This window comes from Haliaeetus albicilla, chromosome 22 (genome assembly GCF_947461875.1).
Source record: "Haliaeetus albicilla chromosome 22, bHalAlb1.1, whole genome shotgun sequence".
Classification (NCBI taxonomy): domain Eukaryota; kingdom Metazoa; phylum Chordata; class Aves; order Accipitriformes; family Accipitridae; genus Haliaeetus; species Haliaeetus albicilla.
In genome coordinates, this window is record NC_091504.1 from 18,529,566 (window position 1) to 18,548,389 (window position 18,824).

At 35.6% G+C, this 18,824-nt stretch overlaps 1 protein-coding gene across 6 annotated transcripts in view; it reads left to right on the top strand.

Annotated features, from left to right (window-relative positions):
• Positions 1 to 18,824, top strand: part of TRRAP (transformation/transcription domain associated protein) — a 102,937-nt gene that overhangs the window by 68,897 nt on the left and 15,216 nt on the right. For 4 of the 6 annotated variants that reach the window (XM_069810173.1, XM_069810172.1, XM_069810174.1 and 1 more), the window contains 8 exons: positions 4,222 to 4,450; positions 4,676 to 4,941; positions 5,715 to 5,815; positions 8,570 to 8,771; positions 9,917 to 10,081; positions 12,582 to 12,672; positions 14,252 to 14,451; positions 15,228 to 15,489. In XM_069810173.1, the coding sequence (XP_069666274.1) occupies positions 4,222 to 4,450; positions 4,676 to 4,941; positions 5,715 to 5,815; positions 8,570 to 8,771; positions 9,917 to 10,081; positions 12,582 to 12,672; positions 14,252 to 14,451; positions 15,228 to 15,489 (1,516 nt within the window). The remainder of the gene's footprint in view (positions 1 to 4,221; positions 4,451 to 4,675; positions 4,942 to 5,714; positions 5,816 to 8,569; positions 8,772 to 9,916; positions 10,082 to 12,581; positions 12,673 to 14,251; positions 14,452 to 15,227; positions 15,490 to 18,824) is intronic. The other 2 variants (XM_069810176.1, XM_069810178.1) reach the window with 1 other exon arrangement.

Genomic DNA, 18,824 nt, shown 5'->3' on the forward strand with positions numbered 1-18,824 from the left:
CACAGACTGAGAGATGATGTGGGTTGTGAAGAGTGATCTCTGCTCCCCTCATCTAATCTGATGCCAGCTACAGGAAAGAAAACTTCTTTGGTCTGAGTGGAAGGCCATATTCAGTAATGCTCCTTGTCTACATGTGGGTGGGCATTGTCCAAATTTAGCTGTGCTGATTGAAAAGGTCACTGCTTCCAACTAATTGGTTAATTTTAATTCCAGTCTGTTGTGGAGTACTCATGTGAGTAGGTCAGCTGGAAGATTTGAGTCAGTGGTAACCTCTGTCAGGGGCCTTTTGCTGAACTGAGAAGGAATGGACTGCTTGAATCAGAACTGGATGGAGCCCTATGGCCTTACTAGTTTGTGATCTGAGAGAGATCTATATGCTTTCTGGACAAAAATAGACAAAGCAAGCATAAAGTTTTGAGACAAGCTTGCTCCTAAAGTAGGGGCAGAATTCTGGCAATGAAAGCAGTGAGCTGTCCTATCCAGAATGAAATGAGGGACAGCTAGTGAATTTGGGGTTACAAGAAATTTAAAAACAAACCAACCAACCCCCAAGACTTCCCCCCCCCAAAAAAAACCCCAACCAAACTTGCCAAAAGTTGAGTATTATCTAATCTTCAGTGGCTTAATTCTTTGTTAAAATAATTTAAAACAGGGAGGAAGTTTGTAGCTTGAATTTCATACCGTCCTGTAAAATTACGGCAGTATATTGCATGTGACTTTTAACAGAACTGATGTTCAAATTAACTCTTGCCTTCATGCTTGAATCCTTGACTTATAAAGGATGAGTGACTTTCCAGTTACTTAGAGGATGGGCAAAGCTAACACTTTTTATGCTATTTTTCTACTTACTTTTTTCTTAACTCTGTCATCCATTTCTAGGAGAAGGTAGAGCTTGTTGGCTGCTTCTGAATCCTGAAAACATTTTGCTCTCAAAAGGGAGCATACTATTTTCTGTTTCTCTAAAGGAGTATGCTTGGAATAACGAAAGTAAAAGATTACCTTTTCTTTCATCCTTGCTAAACAGGTTCTTAGTGCTTATTTAAGTGTGCCATATTTGAGCCTTCAAATCATTAAATATTACAAGGCAAAGAATGTACTGTTTTCCAGCATTTATTTAAACATAAACTTGTTTTAAGATGCTGTACACCAGGTACATCTTTATTTTTGCTGTGAGAAATCTTTTATTTTGTTCACACAGCATTGACAATTCAATTTCAAGACAAGATGTGTTTAAACCCTGTGTGTTTAGTCTTTCTCTTTGGCATACAAATGGTCCACTTAGAAAATTAGGGAAAACCACTTGTTTCTTGTCCTGTCAGGAAGAGATCATAAGAACTTGAGGCTGCTTTTTTCAGACCTCCAGAAATATTTTTGGGAAGCAGTTGGCACAACTTGCATAATATAGTATATGCAGTTTAATTATTATGTGAGATGAAATAACATGTTATACATGGTGAAAAATGCATGGCTTGTGTCCTTTGCAACTTTTACACATATTTCACCATAACAAAAATGGACTCCTGTTTCCTTTTGAAATGATGAAATGTCAACACCCTTTTGTTTTTCTCTTGGATTTAATTGTGTAAATAATTAGTTTTTCAACTGTAAGAGAAGAATTTTTGAGAGTAGATGTTACTGCCAAGTATAATCGAATGGAAGTAGGTGACTAAAACTCATCTTTAAAAAAAAAAACGGATTTGGCCTTGAGGTGCTTCCAGAAGCTTCTTGAAAATGAACCTTGTGTCCTCTGATTTGTATTGTACAGCTGCAGCCAGAGTATTCAAGTGGGGCTGGAGCAGGATTGTGTTCAGTTTGTCATGCAGTATGTGATCTGGACAAAACATGCCATTCGTTTGTCATTTAGGCTCAGCGTGTCCCTGTTTAGGTGTCCTGATAAACATGTACCTGACAAAGATTAGCTCTTGTTACTGTTGAGGGAACCTTTCGTCTCCAGGGGAGAAATTCTGGAATATCTCAGTGCAACACAATCTGAAATTTCATAACAGGGATGCATTTCTTGATGGACCATTGCTCAGAGAACTATGAATGAACCTTACATGTAGAAATGCAGAGGACCTTGCTTTCTGGGTTCTGTTTGATATAGCGGTTTCTGTAATTCTGTTTAAGATCAGTAGTTTCACCCTGTGTGTCATGCCCAGTGTGATTTGTAAGTAACTAAATCTGCATGATCTAAGTAAGGTACCTCTGCTAAAATGACTGTACTTGTGGGTAGAGCTTACACAGCAGCCCATACCTTTGAATTTTTATAGTATAAGTTGATGCATCAGATCAAGTGAATCAGTATGGAAGTGTTCTCCATATTGAGAGGAAGTTGTCAAGTAAATAGATGCAATGCTTCATTTGTTTGAGCTGATACAATACCACTAGAAGGCTTGATGAAATTAATTCCTTCTTGCTAAGTTTTCACTGATATTCACGTTTTTCCTCCCCTAAGAATGGCAATATCTGCAGCATGAAATGATTAGTATTGCTAAATAAAGTATTTAAATGCTTTCAGATATCAATTAAAACAAGCTTTTAAAGTAATCTAATATGTATATATCCTTCATGAAGAAATGATAAATCAGTCAGTGACTGACAGAGGTGCAAATGCAGCCATGAATTTGCACTGCAGTAATTACTTTTTCTTAATATCAGATAGTATGTGATTAAATACCTGTGAGAAAATTAAATTTACGTGATGAATGAGTGTAGGATGAAGGTTAAGCTATTGTGAGAGCTGATACTGAGATGATTGTAGGAAAATATTACTTTGTTTAATTTATTTTGTTTCAAGAGATTTCACTCTGTAAATTTGGACTGCTTTTTTTTTTTTCCCAAATAGTTATCTTATTTGGTTGATTAACAATGAATACAACTGTTATCTGCCAAGTAGTAGCTTGGAGAATACTACATTGGTTTTATTGTACTACAGGTAATTAAATTCCGTTAAAGTTTGTGGGCCTTTTCTTTAGGTTGTTGAAGTTTCAACAAAATGTCCGCTGCCTTTACTAGGTTTGAGACTACTGCCATCTTCTGTTTGTTCCTCTCATTAATTTGAAGATAGTAGATGTCCGTGAAAAACCGTTCTAAACTTAAGTAACTTCTCAAAGCTAAGGTCTTCGCAGAATATCTTGAAGTAACACCTTCAGTAGCATGTAGATAGTATTTCTGTACGTTCAAGTTTCTACCAAGAAGTCCAATCATGACCAGGGAACTTAGGCTAGTAAGTTCTGTTGAAAGTTTTGGGTTTTAATTCATGGAAGTTCTGTTAGAAGTTTCTTTAAGGTCACTATTTTTACTTGATCCTTGTTTTTAGCACACTGTATATATATATTTACTTGTGCTTTTCTATGATTAGGGTCGATGTAGTAAGTTCAAACCTGTATCCTACAGTTTAATTCTAACCTGTGGTTTTATTTAGATGTGTGTGGGGAAAAAGGTTGGGGGTGAAGAAAGTGTGGGGTTTTTGTGTTTTTTTGTGTGTGTTTTTTTTTTTTTTTTTTTTTTTTAAGAAAAAAGTGCTTCTTAAAAGCAAGACATTACCATTTGAGGGATAATTTGTGCCAAGCATTTGCATTTAAAATAAAAGAAAGGATGAGGGTATCTTTATCTTAATAGTTTAAAGGAAAAACATGTCATAGTTGCCCAAAGTTAAACCTGACAAGCAAACTTGGCAAGCAAACCCATAGTATTATAGGAAGAACACATTGAGTATAGATCAGTAATGTCTTTTTGCAACCAAATAATGTTAGGGCATTCAGATTTTGTCAGAATGAGGTGTGCATGAAATAAACTGCTTGATACTTGTACTCCATCCCTGGAGAAGAGGGGAGTGTGAATTTATTCAGGGATGTTTTGCAAGCATGTAAGACAGTACTTTATGGCACCTTTATTTATTTTTTAGTAAACAAACATTATTTTAAGACTAGTGACCCATTGGTATAAATTCAGTGGATGAATTCAATGTTTCAGTCAGTGACTAAAGTGTTGAATGAATCTCGGATTTATTTTTTTTTTTTTTTTTGCTATTTTGTTAATGATTGGATTGGTTAAAGGTCATTTATGCAACTAATAGTCAGCTCCCTTAAAACAGCATATTTTCATCTTTACTTGATCATTTAAAGGTGGCATCATTCATGGACACCTTTTTCTAACAATGAAATTGGCCAGCTTATTGTACTAACCTTTATGATATTTATATTGTTTAATGTTTTCTAGGCAGCACAGCAAATAATTGAACTTCAAGAAGCAGCCCAAATAAATGCAGGATTGCAACCAACTAATCTGGGGAGGAACAACAGCTTACATGATATGAAGACTGTTGTAAAGACTTGGAGGAACAGGTTACCTATTGTGTCAGATGATTTATCCCACTGGAGCAGCATTTTCATGTGGAGACAACATCATTACCAGGGTAAAACTGCCTGGTCCAGCATGCATTCATCATGTAATTTTCCAGACAACACATTGTTTGAAATAAGTTCTTTGTATTTTTTTTTTTTATTTAAACATACAGGAATGTTGTTGATTTTGACAAGTGGTTTTTTTATTCAATTTCCATTTAAGTGTGTCATTATCTTAAGTCATTATTTCATATATATTGCTGTGTAAGGTACTGATGTATATATATAATGTTATTTATGATGACAAACATTTCACGTTTTATTTCTAGCCATTGTAACTGCATATGAAAATAGTTCTCAGCATGATCCTAGTTCCAATAACGCTATGTTGGGAGTTCATGCTTCTGCATCGGCAATTATCCAGTATGGAAAGATAGCTCGAAAACAAGGGCTGGTCAACGTAGCTCTGGATATACTGAGTCGCATTCATACAATTCCAACTGTGCCCATTGTGGACTGCTTTCAGAAGATTCGCCAGCAAGTTAAATGTTATCTTCAGCTGGCTGGAGTCATGGGCAAAAATGAATGTATGCAGGTACAGTAGCTTTATCTCTGAAGTTGTTGCTGGAACTTGGAGGGATTACAAGGGCCATCAGATACATTGATTTAAATAAACTGCCTATATACAGAACAGGGTCTGAATTTTGTTGGCTGTGTTATTCCATGCATAGAGTGTTGCTTTAAGTAATGCTGCTAGTCAAAAGCAGTTATTATCCTCTTTGAACTGAATACTTTGAATATATTAAAAATTATCAGAATGAAAAGTAAAGTGGAAGTATGTTTTTTTAAATCTTACAAGATAGAAAAATGGGAGGGACTTAGAAAGTGATATTATTTGCAATAGGAAGAAACAACACTATTGCAAGACTAACTGAAGCTCTAAGTCAGTTTTGAGTTTCTGACTCATGAGTGATGGATGCTGGCAAACTGAAGTAAAATTGTATGTGTTAAAAGGAAAGGAAAAAAATGTGATTGTAGGCAAAACCCACTGACATATGATTAAAAGGTCAGCAAACTGGGACTTTATAAAAATAATGTAATATAACATAATAGAAATAATAATAATATAAAAACCCCCAAGGTAACCCATCACCTGATGAATGCTGTCTATACTATCTAATAGTTTTGCGTAGGCCAGTGGAAACTTAAAATTGTTGTCAGTCCAGATTTTTTAAAAAAAAAATTAAATACTAGAAACTCGTGCTATTTAAATTTCAAGAGAGTATTTTGGCTGTTGGTTTATGGCACTTTCATCTTAATAAAACCTTCAATTTTAGAAGGCTTTTCTCACTAAGGCATATTTAACAGGGTCTCGAAGTTATTGAATCAACCAATCTGAAGTACTTCACCAAGGAGATGACTGCTGAGTTTTATGCATTGAAGGGAATGTTCTTGGCACAGATTAACAAGTAAGTATGTTGGCTGGAAGAGGAACTAGCACACATCTGAGAAAAATGCAGCTGAAGTATTTCAACACAGTATTTGAGCAGTAAAGTTGTTCCATATGTGTATACCAGCCTAAAATTTGTCAAAACTGTATAAGAAAGTAAAAGTATACATGAGAGTTCCTGTGAAATTTGAAGATGTAATGGTTGGTCATATTTCTAAGTATTGTAGGAAAGAACTAGTTAAAGCAAACATTGCACCATTTCTTTTTTAAAAAGTTTTGTATTCCAAGGGGTGAGATGGGAAGAGGCAGGGAGAATAGGTTTGTCCAAAGCTTTGCAGCTTAAGTTTTTGGTTCCACCCCCCACCCCCCCACCCCTTCCCCTGTTCTGTGAATACTTAGACAAACTTATGTCTAACTGACATCTTAGTATAGTTGATGAAAGGAGGTCGCTTTAATTATGTTCTTAATGTAAATATCACACATAAAACCAGGGGAAAAAAAAGTTTAGTCTATAAGCTTACAGCTACTTAAACAAAACTAGTCTACATCTTTGTTTCTCTTATTTCTGTTTCATTGTCATTGTATATGTCCCATTAATAGCTGCAACTGGTCAAGGCACAAGAAAATGTGTGGTGGTATAGTTCAGAGTGCTTTGTTAAATCTGCTGTGTGATGCAATATGGAAATGCAACACTCATTTCAGATAATTCAATTGAAAAGACTAATGTAGTGTGCATGGGAGACATCTTGTATTGCAGTAATTAAACACCTAGGTGCAAGCCTTGCTTTCATGCGACTACTTTTGTAATATTTTTGCTTTATGCTGACAGGCATCTTACTATTTTGAGGGAGATCTTTCTTTAATTCAGTAAACAAATATCTTAGCAGTCAAACTTCCTTCAGTGATGCCAAAAAACTGCTTCAGATTTCAACAGCTTTTAGTATGCAGGGTATTTAATGGCAGTATTGCTACATGTTACATACGGGTGGAATAATTCCTTTACCACTACATTGTGGACACTTACAGAATGAAATCCATCAGGTTTTAAGCTGTACACTGCAACCTCACATAGCAATTTAAGTCAGGAAATGATGAATATCTTCTTGTGTAGATACAAGAGAGAATTTTAAATAGGCAGAATGCAATTACTTTGATGGAAGGTGCAGTGGGCTTTTTTTATGGCCGTAAGTGAGCTTAGTTTCAGCTGAGGTGTAAAGAGAAGAAAGTGTACCTCCCCCCATCTTTTCTAATTTTTTTTAAATTCACACAGATAAAGTAAAAGGCAGCTAAACTGTCTCTATTTGTTCTTTCAGGGTAGAATGGATAAAGGTTTCAGTTTAAAACATGGTTCTGATGTACTTACAGTTTCTTAATCTTACCAAAAAACATACAGGCATTTTAGCACCGCAGTTGAGGTCAGGAATTTATGAAGGTTACAGTTAGGAACAATGGCAGTGTTGAACCTGAGAATGTGTGACTACTGATTACCTGTGTGTCAACTAAACTGGAAGTTAAAGGTCACCTCTGCTCTTGCATCTCCCTGTGCTGCCCATTTGCTGAGCAAGGTGATAGAAACCATTTTTAAAAAGTCATCTCAGGTGTCAAGAATGATGGATTGTAGAGAAGGAGAAAAGAAAACCGACTGAAAAGTCCTCTTTTTATAAAGGAGAGGTAGTGATACAAAGCCATCTATCAGGCTGCTGCTGTGGTAGTTCACTTCAAAACCTCAATCTAGGGTGCAGAAAGCCTCTGAAAGCAAGTAACATATTAATGTAACATAGAAACTTTGACGGACAAAGTTGCTTTCCTTTTTATAGTTTTGCTTCAATAGCTTGTCATTTTAATTTATCACTGTAATCCTCCAAGCTGATATTTTTAGATAAAAAATACTTTACAGTTAATTTTAAAAAATTAGTCACACAAGCATTATGTTACTTTTTTATGGTTTATTTCCACGCTTATTCTGTAAAGGAGAAGTGAGGCACTTTCTATTAATAAGGAATCTTGCAGTGCTTTAAAAGTGTCTTTATTTCAGTAAAGTGTATGTGAGTTTTCTCTTCCTTTATTTTTATGCCTGAAAAGTTACATAGATTCAGGGGCTGTATATATATTGGGATTAATCATGCCAAATCTTGGAATAGGAATACTTGAGGAAACCTGGAGAAGACTTCAGAAGTATCAAACAAATAATCTTGTGGTTACCAAGAACTGTGTGATTAACCTTCATATTCCTTCACTTCTCCAGTTGTAAAATAAACTTTTAAAGCTGTGGGGATGACTAACTGACTTTTTCCAGATAATGTTGATTGTAAGTTTTTTCATGACTTTGGTGGAAGAACAGTTAAGTAAGGTGTAGTCCTCCAAAAGATAGCTAATATGACATCTTCCCAATGTTGCTTTTTCTTACTGCCTTTTTTGATTAGCAGAGAAGGACTTTTTAATGCATTTGCTTCTGTTCTTCTTGTGTTATCATTTGTTCTTCTTTCTTGCAGTAACATTGCTTGGGTTGCAACTGCAGTGCACTGAAGTTGTTTGTTTTTTCAGGGAGTATCTGGAGATCTTAGACACTTACATAATTGTTCCCATTATGAAGCATTTACTTTCGTAGGTGCTGAACTTTAAGAAAAAACAGTCATCAGGGACCTTACTAGAGAACTTAATGTAAAAATATCATTAAGAAAGTAATTGAGTACCCTATCAGAAATCTGTCTCTTACATAATTTAGTAACTTTTTGTTAGTATAAAACTAATATTCTTACTTGCCACAATGCAGGTCTGAAGAAGCAAACAAAGCTTTTTCTGCAGCTGTGCAAATGCATGATGTACTAGTGAAAGCATGGGCGATGTGGGGTGATTACCTGGAGAATATCTTTGTGAAAGAACGTCAGCTTCACCTGGGTGTGTCTGCCATTACTTGCTACCTGCATGCATGTCGTCATCAGAATGAGAGCAAATCAAGAAAATACTTGGCAAAGGTAAGATCTAGATGTTTAAAAAAGAATTGGAGCTCCACTCCTTCAGAAAAGGCTGGATAATGTTCAATGCCCAAATTCATGCAATTGGAGAAATATCAGTTACTGATGGAAAGCTTTAATTTAGGTGGAAAGTCTGCATGTGATTGCTGTTGAGTCACTGCATGTAACTCAACTTGGGTTTTTCTACCTCATTGGGATATCTGGAGTTTTCTTTAGGTATGGAACCTTTTTATGGGAGAAAGGGTAAAAATCACACCCAGCATGTCTACTATATAATGCAGTGAAATAGCTGCAGAAAGGCATCCTTTGGTCCTTTAAAAAGTAACATAATTTGATGTCTGTTTATCATTACTATGGATAATTCATATTAACTTTTACCTCAGTGTTGCATTTTATTCCAAATAAGCCTTTTCTGTAAATTTTTACTCTAATTCAACAAGATTTCAGCCAAAAAAAGCTCTTTGTAGTATGTATTTCTTAGTTTGGGCATATTTACTTTAATCTCTCTCATGAAGAAAATTTAAAAAATGATAGCAGACTGTGGAGGACAATCTGAAACATGAAACAAACACAGAAAATATTTTTTTAAATTAAAAGGTGGCCTCGATAGCACTCTGAAGTTTGTTATTCTCCCTGTCTGGTTGCGTAACTGTTAGTGATTTTTAGTCAGTGCTTAATATATTTGCATTTAAATTAAACTGTAGAAAAAGTATTAGGGGTGGACAGTTAAAATAATTAAAAACACTCAAAGAAATACTCTCAAGCTCTTGCATCAAAGATAATTTATCTGAATAGCATATTTTAGGTTGTACAAATATGCCTTATTTTCCACCCTCCCTCCTTCCCCCAACAAAAACCCCAAAGAATTTGTGGAATGCAGTCATGTTCATTTGCTTTTTCTGTCTTGTTTCATAGCAAGTAGTACACTTACGTTTATTTTTTACATCCTTTAAATATTATTTCTAAGGGAAAAAATGACATTGGCCAGGCATAATGAATGTAAGTTCTTGTGTCTGAGGCAACTTTAACACTTAGAAGGACTCCGTTATCATATTAATAAGATATCTGGTGGTGTTTTGTGCATCATAATGATTGATGTGTCTTGAATTTAAGGGCTGAGATGTCCTCTTGAAATTCTCTTTTAGGTTCTTTGGCTACTGAGTTTTGATGATGATAAGAACACCTTAGCAGATGCAGTAGACAAGTACTGTATTGGTGTCCCACCCATTCAGTGGTTGGCCTGGATTCCACAGCTGTTGACATGCCTGGTTGGCTCAGAGGGCAAACTCCTTCTGAACCTTATTAGTCAGGTATAGAAGATAATCACATTATTGTCTGTAATCTTTGTTTTCAAGATGAGATACAAATATTTTTCAAAGCAAATTAAGAAAATGCCAAGCTTTAAAAATGCTATTTTTTTTGCAACTGTTGATGAGTTAAAAAATGGTAATTTCTCTCTATAAGTAGAGTATTTTAAATTTCAAAGTGAGTGTTACTTAATGAGATTAAATCCAGTGAAATTGCATGCCATGTGTGCATGAGACATTATAGCTTTCCCTCTGGAATTCTATTTATTACATTTTTGTGAACATTATAGAACGCATTTAGAAATAGTTAATGCTTGTAATGTAGGAGCAGGGATGAAGAGTTGTTAGCTTTAGTGACTAAAGGGCAAATTATTTCATTAGTGCTTTGTTTTTTATTAGACTTGATTTTAAAAAACAAGACTCTGTCTGTCACCATCAGAAATCTTACCAGGGCTTTATAAATTTTCACTTGAAGTTTAGCATGACAAATGATTAGACAAATAAGGATAAGGTTTAAGGAGTTAGATGAAGAAACTGACTTCCTGGATTTGTACCTCTGAAGTGACAGATATGAGTTTTGATTAATTGTGCTTTGGGATTTTACTGCCTATTGCTGTTCGCTCTGAAGCAGAATCTAAGAATAGAACATATACCTGTATCTCGGTATAAAGTTGGTTTAAACATGTCTGTAGACTAAGGGAGAATAAGTGACATCTTTCTGTTAATGTGTTTTTAGATACTGTTTTGTTTCTGTTCAGTGCAAACAGGGTTCAAACGTTTTCAGAGATGTTAACTGTTCATGGTCTAACTTCAGCTCTCTTTTAGCATGTGCACAAGCTGGAAACATTTTGATGTTTGTTCATTCAGGTTAATGTAAAACAATTGTGAAGTCCTATTACTGTACAGGTGAACTTACGAAGCTCTCATGGTAGCCTGTACCCCAGGCCACTTCTGTCTGTAGTGCTCTGCTGTTTCTTGAAAACTGGCACAGGGCAGCTGTTGTGCTGAATTCCTCACAGTATTCTTTTTCTTTCCTTCCCTCCACTCCTGATTTTTGAGATACGGACTTCATGATCCATATGGGTCCCTTCCAAGTTGGGATGTTCTATGATATCCAGCTGCTTTTACACTATCCCCTATCTTTGCTCTTTCAAAACTCTGGGAATGTATATTTTTGTACAGAGAGAATATGTCCATGTGTGTTTGCATGTGCATTGATACTTGTGTACATAAATCTAGATAAATATGTGCATGCATATGTATACATATGTTTCCTTCTCTCTCTCCGTAAAATTAAAATGAAACTCTGAAGAGACCTTGCACCCAAACAGCTTAAGAAAGCAGAGTAGCTAAGGCAAAAGTTCTGATACATGTGGCTTGGTATTGTCTTGCAATACCAATGTGCTCAGCTGTCTTCTAACAGCAGACAGAAAAAATTATTTCAATGAGTTGTAGACACTTTTTATTTGTTGAGATATGTCTAAAATTTTTAGAAATGAGTGCTTACTTGGAAGTCTTACTGTAGTTGGAGCTTAGGCTCATAAATAGCACAGATATTTTTATTTATCTTGCCTTTAAACTTCAGGACCATAGAAGGAATATAAAATAAAAAACACCGAATTTTCTGTGTTACTAGTTTAAAACTCTAAGTTTGCAGAAGTACTAGAACCTAAACTTAGAATTCTCTTCAAATAATTTACTCTTCGATTACAGCATGAAGCATATGTGTGTCACGTTAGTAATCTACCATAAATACCATGTTACTGAACAGTTAAATGCCATTGCAAAATTTCTACCCATTACCATACCCATTTGGATGGAGAAAGAATCCATGATTTAATAAAATTGTGGCTGGAGAAACCTCTAATCATGTCTTAAGATGTGCTTTATCATGGGTAGTACTTAGACACATTGTTTCTTTCCTTTAATAGATACTGAGATTTACAAATTTTAAAGTGGATGCTGAATGTTAATATCTCCTTGGCTTTTTTTTTTTTTTTTAATGGAGGCCATAAAGTCTCTTTTATTTTTGGGTGAAATTGGTATCCCCTTACATTAAGTGCCACAATTAGGTGGAGTAAAGTTACTCTCTAATGGGTTTTCTTATAAAGTATCATGGGGCTCTCTGGGAATTGTGGCCTAATTTAAAGACTAACTGCTGTCATTATGTCTGTTTTTCTTCCATTATGTACATGAGTAAGATCTTTGAGCTGGCCCAGCTGGTACCCTGGCATTATGCTGTTTTCAGGTTTATTAGGCAATATGATCTGGAAGCCTTAATTAGGTAATGCCTTGTCAGTGTGTGTGTGGAGTTACCATTTCATCCTCTTTGGGTTTCTGTTACTGAAAGAATCTTTAATTTCCTAGTTTTCCATAAATGGTTGTTTAAAACAAGGAGCTGATTATTACCGAATTGCACTCATTTACAAAGAGAATCTGTACGTGTTGATCTGAACTATAGTCAGTTTTCCTTAACTGAGAAATATTGTGTATCTCCAAATAGGTGGGAAGAGTCTATCCTCAAGCTGTCTACTTCCCTATCAGGACCCTCTATTTGACCTTGAAGATAGAACAACGAGAGCGCTACAAAAGCGGTGAGCTTGATAATGATCAAATTGTTTGGGCTCTTTGTAACTTAGTTATTATTTTGAGTTTCACCTGATTTTACTGGGAAAATAGATTCTCTAGAAAACGTACCAACTTATCAAGGCTAAGGAAAAAAATTCTTGATAAACTTTGCTTGCATTCATTTGTTTCTGTGAAGTTAAATCTACAGATGGCTTGAGCTGTCTTGAATTTTCTTGAATAAGTTTCATCTCCTTTGTTCTCATGTCACCTTAATTATTGAGAACCCATGTTCTTTACTGTTTTTTTTATCTTTAAGAATTGGTGGAGAGGTAGAAAATTCTTGGATTACAAATACAGAAGAGCATCATAGTTTTCTAAGATGTTCTAGTCTAATTTTGGTTGGAAGAATGAACCATGCAACATTCGTTTTCTTTTCAAATGACTCAAACCTTTAAAAATAATTTTATAAAAGATGAGTTTATGTAACTCAAGTGAGGTAAACTGCTTTGAATAATCTGTACTTTAATGTCTCCATAATAACTTCTTATGGTGAATTTTCAAATAAAATAAGCATCTAAGTTCACACAAAATAATACTAGTTTTGGCTTTGAAGAAATGTTTGGGAGGTGGGGCAACTTGCACAACACCTTTCTTTCCAAGAACAAATCCTATTTAGAATTGTTATGTCAAATGATGCCACAGAATTTAGTTGTTCTTTTGTCCCATATAAACTCCTGGGAATCCCAGGAGAGCTACTTGAAGAACTCTCCCTTCTGTTGTGTATTCTTTGTTACAAAGTGCATTGTTTATTTAATTGCCCTTTTCACTTGGGAATTGATTCACTAAATTTCTGCATAAAATTTTGAAGTGCAGTAATTAAATAATGTCTTACTTTTCTTTGGGTCTTCCTTTGGAGGAGGAGGACATGCCTGCATATCCAGCGACAGAGGTTTCTCTGCCAAATTCTTGGTATTGCTACATGCACAAATAGTGATAACCAATAAAATATTTTCCTAGAGGTTCTGCCACAAGCTTACTGCTCTGTTGGTGGGTTGTGTGAAGTAGTGGGGGGTCATCTGATAAAGCAAGACTCTATGCTTAATCACTGACTGATGTAGTTGTAATGCAAGAGATCAATTGTACTAAAAGATATGCTCTACAACAATTTGTGTGTTATTGGCACCAGGATGTTTATTCTTCAGTTACGTGTGAGAGATATCCCCAAAAGGGAAGGAAGCAAACCCCCCATAATTTAAATAATTTGATCCTATGTGAAACAATGTCGGTTACTTCAAGAGCATGGTTAGGTAGTGTGAAAACTAAGGCTATACCTCCTGTGAGTTTTTGAAGAGTGTTTATATTGCTTTAACTTTAGGAAGTCTGTACCACTGAACAGGCATTGGAGCAGAATTTTCTTTCTAAAAAACAAATTTGCTTTCTAAAAAAAAATTTTTCTCAGATTTTCTGAAATTCACTAGGTAATACACTAATACTTAATGCAAAGCTAAAGCAAATTCTTGGAACATTTTATTTTATGTCATGCAGGCATGTGTCAAGTTTATGAAAGGTAATTTTTACTTTTTTTTTACATTTTCCACTTTCCAGATTCCGGGCAACAACAGCCAAGTTCAGTTGGAAATCAGTCCCACTCTGCTTCAGATCCTGGGCCAATCAGAGCCACTGCACCAATGTGGCGATGCAGCAGAATTATGCATATGCAGCGAGAATTACATCCAACACTTTTGTCTTCTCTGGAAGGCATTGTAGATCAGATGGTCTGGTTCAGAGAGAATTGGCATGAAGAGGTATTTGGCTTTAATACACCTTCATACATGTGTATCCTCTAAGGAAAAGTTAACTGCAAAATATTTATCTAGAATTATTTTTAAACATTAAAACATAACTATTTGTTTTGATTAGTAAACTGATGTATTTGTAGAACTGATTGTTCTGTTTGGAATTTTAAGGATCTTGGTTATTTCTGGAAGCAATACAGAGGTTTCCCCAAACTATCTAATTTGATAAATGCTTCTAGGACTTAAGCTGTTGCTTGTGTTAACTGAAAATTTATATTTTTGCACTAAGTTTCACAGATACCAGTTTTCTTCTTGATCTGGTCGTCTGTGACAGGTGGTGATTATAGTCTGAAGTTTGAATTACAACAGATTGCAGATGGACATGCCACTCCACTTCTATTATTTGTCTCTCAGAGTGTCAGGCTATTCTGTTCTGTCTACCTAGCACAGTGTTTGTTTGAAGAAGGATTCCTTATATCACATCACTTTCTAATATATCACAAAATAGGAAATCTAAAACTTAGCTGCTGTTGAAAGAGCAAGGTGTACTTTGCGATGCAGCATTTCCACTGCTCAGTTTGTTCAATTGCAGTGCTAATAAGAATCAGTGCTGTGTCATTCTGACTGTCTGATGCGATTTAAAAATAGAGTTTTAAATAAATGTTTCTGAGAGGATAACTTTCCTATATAAAGTGTGGGAATAAATACTTGGTGTCAAATCAGAAGGCCTAATCTTCCTGACTATTTTGTCTTTTTTTTTTTTTTTTTTTTTCCCCAATCCTTAGGTTCTTAGACAACTGCAGCAGGGCTTGGCAAAGTGCTATTCAGTTGCCTTTGAGAAAAGCGGAGCCGTTTCAGATGCCAAAATCACTCCCCATACACTAAATTTTGTCAAGAAGTTAGTCAGCACTTTCGGAGTAGGTCTTGAGAATGTCTCTAATGTGTCCACCATGTTTTCTAGTGCAGCCTCAGAGTCACTAGCTAGGAGAGCACAGGCAACAGCTCAAGATCCTGTGTTCCAGAAGTTAAAAGGGCAATTTACAACAGGTAAATGTTTAAAATGTTTTTTTAAATGTTACTTTTAATCTCCAGAGAAATTTCCCCTCCAAAGTTCAATTGTGAAGGCACTCTGCTTTTCTATTCTTCTTCCAATGTTTTTCCTGAGAGAAAATATAGAAAACAGCACCTTTCTGTCATTCACCAAACCTGAAATAGTTTGTTCTAGTCTTCTGTGGAGTAATAAAGATAATTCAAGTGAAAAACAGACCTCAACATAGAGAATGAGTATGCTGTTGTATTTTTATTACCTAAAACTGTGGTCAAATCATATGTGTGTTTAAAGATAAATTAGATCACTACAATATTTTTGCAACTCACTTAGAACTGCCTGCTATAGATGAGGGGCAATAATGATCTCTATTTTATGGTGATGCCAGAATTTAATGAAATTTTCACCCCAAAACTCCAAACTGACAATATTTTGTGAAGTCTTTCAAAACAGCCTACTTCTGATGAGTAAGCTTACTTTAGTGTTTTGGATAACTAGATTATAAAAATCTTATTAAACAAATTTACATCATTGTTAGGTAAATTGAATCAATACTTTGATCAAATCTGATAAAAAAGATACTTAAGGAAAGTAGCTTTTTTGTTTCATTCATTTTCTCTTTATTGGTGGAGTTACATGTTTGAGTATCTGATGCTGATTTAAAATTCTAAGCAAAGCTTATAGACAGAAGAGTGTGGCTTTGATATATTTGATGAAAAGTGTTAAGGCCATGCAGCTGTATATGACAGAAGGTGGCACTGATTGGCATCAGTGTTTTGGATTGCTAGGATTTTGAATTTTGCATCTCTCTTTCTAAACTACATCAGGTTTTCCTTAAAGATAACTGTAGAATTAGATGAAAATGATTAGTTAAATATAGGTGTTGATTTTTTTAACAGAAGAATTCAAACTTAGTAGTTGTTCAAAACTGGAAAGTTAGAATTTTTGTCAAGATCTGGGTTTTCATCTTTTTCTGAATCTACTTTTCTCTTTACCCTACTGGGACTCAGACTTAGATGATTCTGGCATGAGTTAAAACTCTGTCATCTTAGTTTTATAGTGATTTGAAAAAATCGCCTTTCCACATCAAGCTGGTTCCTCCGCAAAAGTGAATCTTGCATTGAAAAGTTATTCTTGATAGAATTCTAAGTTGCATAAAGTTGCCTTAACTTAAAATTATTTGAGGTCTACACAGCTACTGAGCATTTACAGAGTTTGACAAATACACTTGCGGTGTTTTTTCAAGCATTTTACTGATAATGTTGTGAAAATAAGTGAACTGATGGGAATCTTGTGAAAGTAACCCAGTTGTAGATATGCCCTACATATCTTGTGCACGCTATGTGTCGCATGATGTCCTTTCTGCGGCACAACAGTTGCATGACAGCAGATAATGAAAGTCCTGAACCATATGATTAGATTTTTAATGGATGAAGTGTACTAGGGAGGGAAGTGGAAGTAGAAACATTTTGTGTGTCTTTAATGGAAGCATACAGGGTGGGGGGGTGGAATCATTGGGCAATGATTAATGGAATAGAATATAACAAATCCAAATGCTGGATTCTCTACCTAGGGTGGAGTAACGCTGGGCACAGGTATAAATTGGGAGAGGAGTGGCTGCAGAGCAGCCCTGCAGAAAGGGATCTGGTGGTGCAGGTTGACAGCAGGCTCAATAGGAGTCAGCAGAGTGCCCTGGCAGCCAAGAGGGCAAACTGCATCCTGGGGGGCATCAACCACAGCAACACCAGCCGGTCAAAAGAGGGGATTATTCCCCTGTATTCAGCATTGGTGTGGCCTCACCTGGAGTACTGTGTGCAGTTCTAGGCCCCACGGTTTAAGAAGGATGTGAAGGAAGGTACTTGAATGTGTCCAGAGGAGGGCAACAGAGCTGGTGACAGGGCTGGAAGGAATGTCCTGTGAGGAGTGGCTAAGGACTTTGGGCTTGTCTAGTTTGGAGAAAAGGAGGCCAAGGGGCGACCTCATCACTCTCTGCAGCTTCCTGAGAAGGGGACGTAGCGAGGGAGGTGCTGATCTCTTCTCCTTGGTAGCCCGTGACAGGATGCGTGGGAATGGTTCAAAGCTGCACCAGGGGAGCTTTAAACTGGACCTGAGGAAGCGTTTGTTTACCGAGAGCATGGTCAGACACTGGAACAGGCTTCCTAGAGAGGTGGTCGATGCCCCAAGCCTGTCAATGTTTAAGAGACATTTGGACAATGTCCTTAATAACATGCTTTAACTTTTGGTCAGCCCTGAATTGGTCTGGCAGTTGGACTAGATGATCGTTGTAGGTCCCTTCCAGCTGAAAAACTCTACATTTAATACAAGTTTGGACTCGCTTTTCATTTTTAATAATGGTTTATATGTCTTTCCATTGCAGTAGCAGTATAGTTACTTTTTTTATGATTGTAAGTGTTGTTGATATGCTCAGTTTTTGTTGGATTTGAGTTATTTTTGGTCTAGTCATAGTATCTCTTAGTTTCTTTCCTTTGAGTGTTAGAGAGATCTGGGGTTTCAGAAGGTATAAAGGAAAACTAAATGCAACACCAGGCTCAAGTCTGCAAAACCTAAAGTAACGTTTCAGAAACAATTAAGAAAGTTTAGTTACAATTCAGTTACCATTTTTAGTTAAAACAAAAAATGGAAAGGATTTTCGGTTTTTATAAGCTGTTGTGTATCTTTTGCGTGTCTTTATGATATATAAATAGCAGTTAAGGTTTTCAGGTTTGCTGTCTAATCACAGCTTTTATTAAGATTTATATGGAACAACATATAAAACAAAGAACAACAACATAGGCCTGGACTTAAAAATTGTGTAAAGTCATCAAATGCGATGTGTTTCTCAGTAAACTTTAGTTTAATAATAAGTAATTACTTTCTGTACATTTTTGTGTTGAAGAGTTCATGTTTTATTTTTCAAGTATGATTAAATGCGAATGTCTACAGGATTAAAATAATTATTTTGCTTAGTGCTAGGTTTGATTTTATTTTAATCTAATAAATTCAGTGTTTTAATTCACAAATGAAGTGTGGGAAACCAGAAGAAATTAAACTGATCAATATACTTATGCATTTTTGTAATTCAGTTCATTATGCAGAAAATGAAAATAAGTTTTTTATTAATTTTGTAATAACAGTAAAATGCACATAAACGAATAAGATTGTAATTACTGTGCTGAAGATAACAAAGGCTGTTTTAACATTATGAGAAACCATTTGTAAATCATGCCTACTGTGTCCTTTTGTCACACTAGAATGTTATTGTTTGTTTGTTTTTCTGATTCTCAGTACCAATTGCATTTAGATGATGGACAGATAATTACAATGGTTGTCTTCC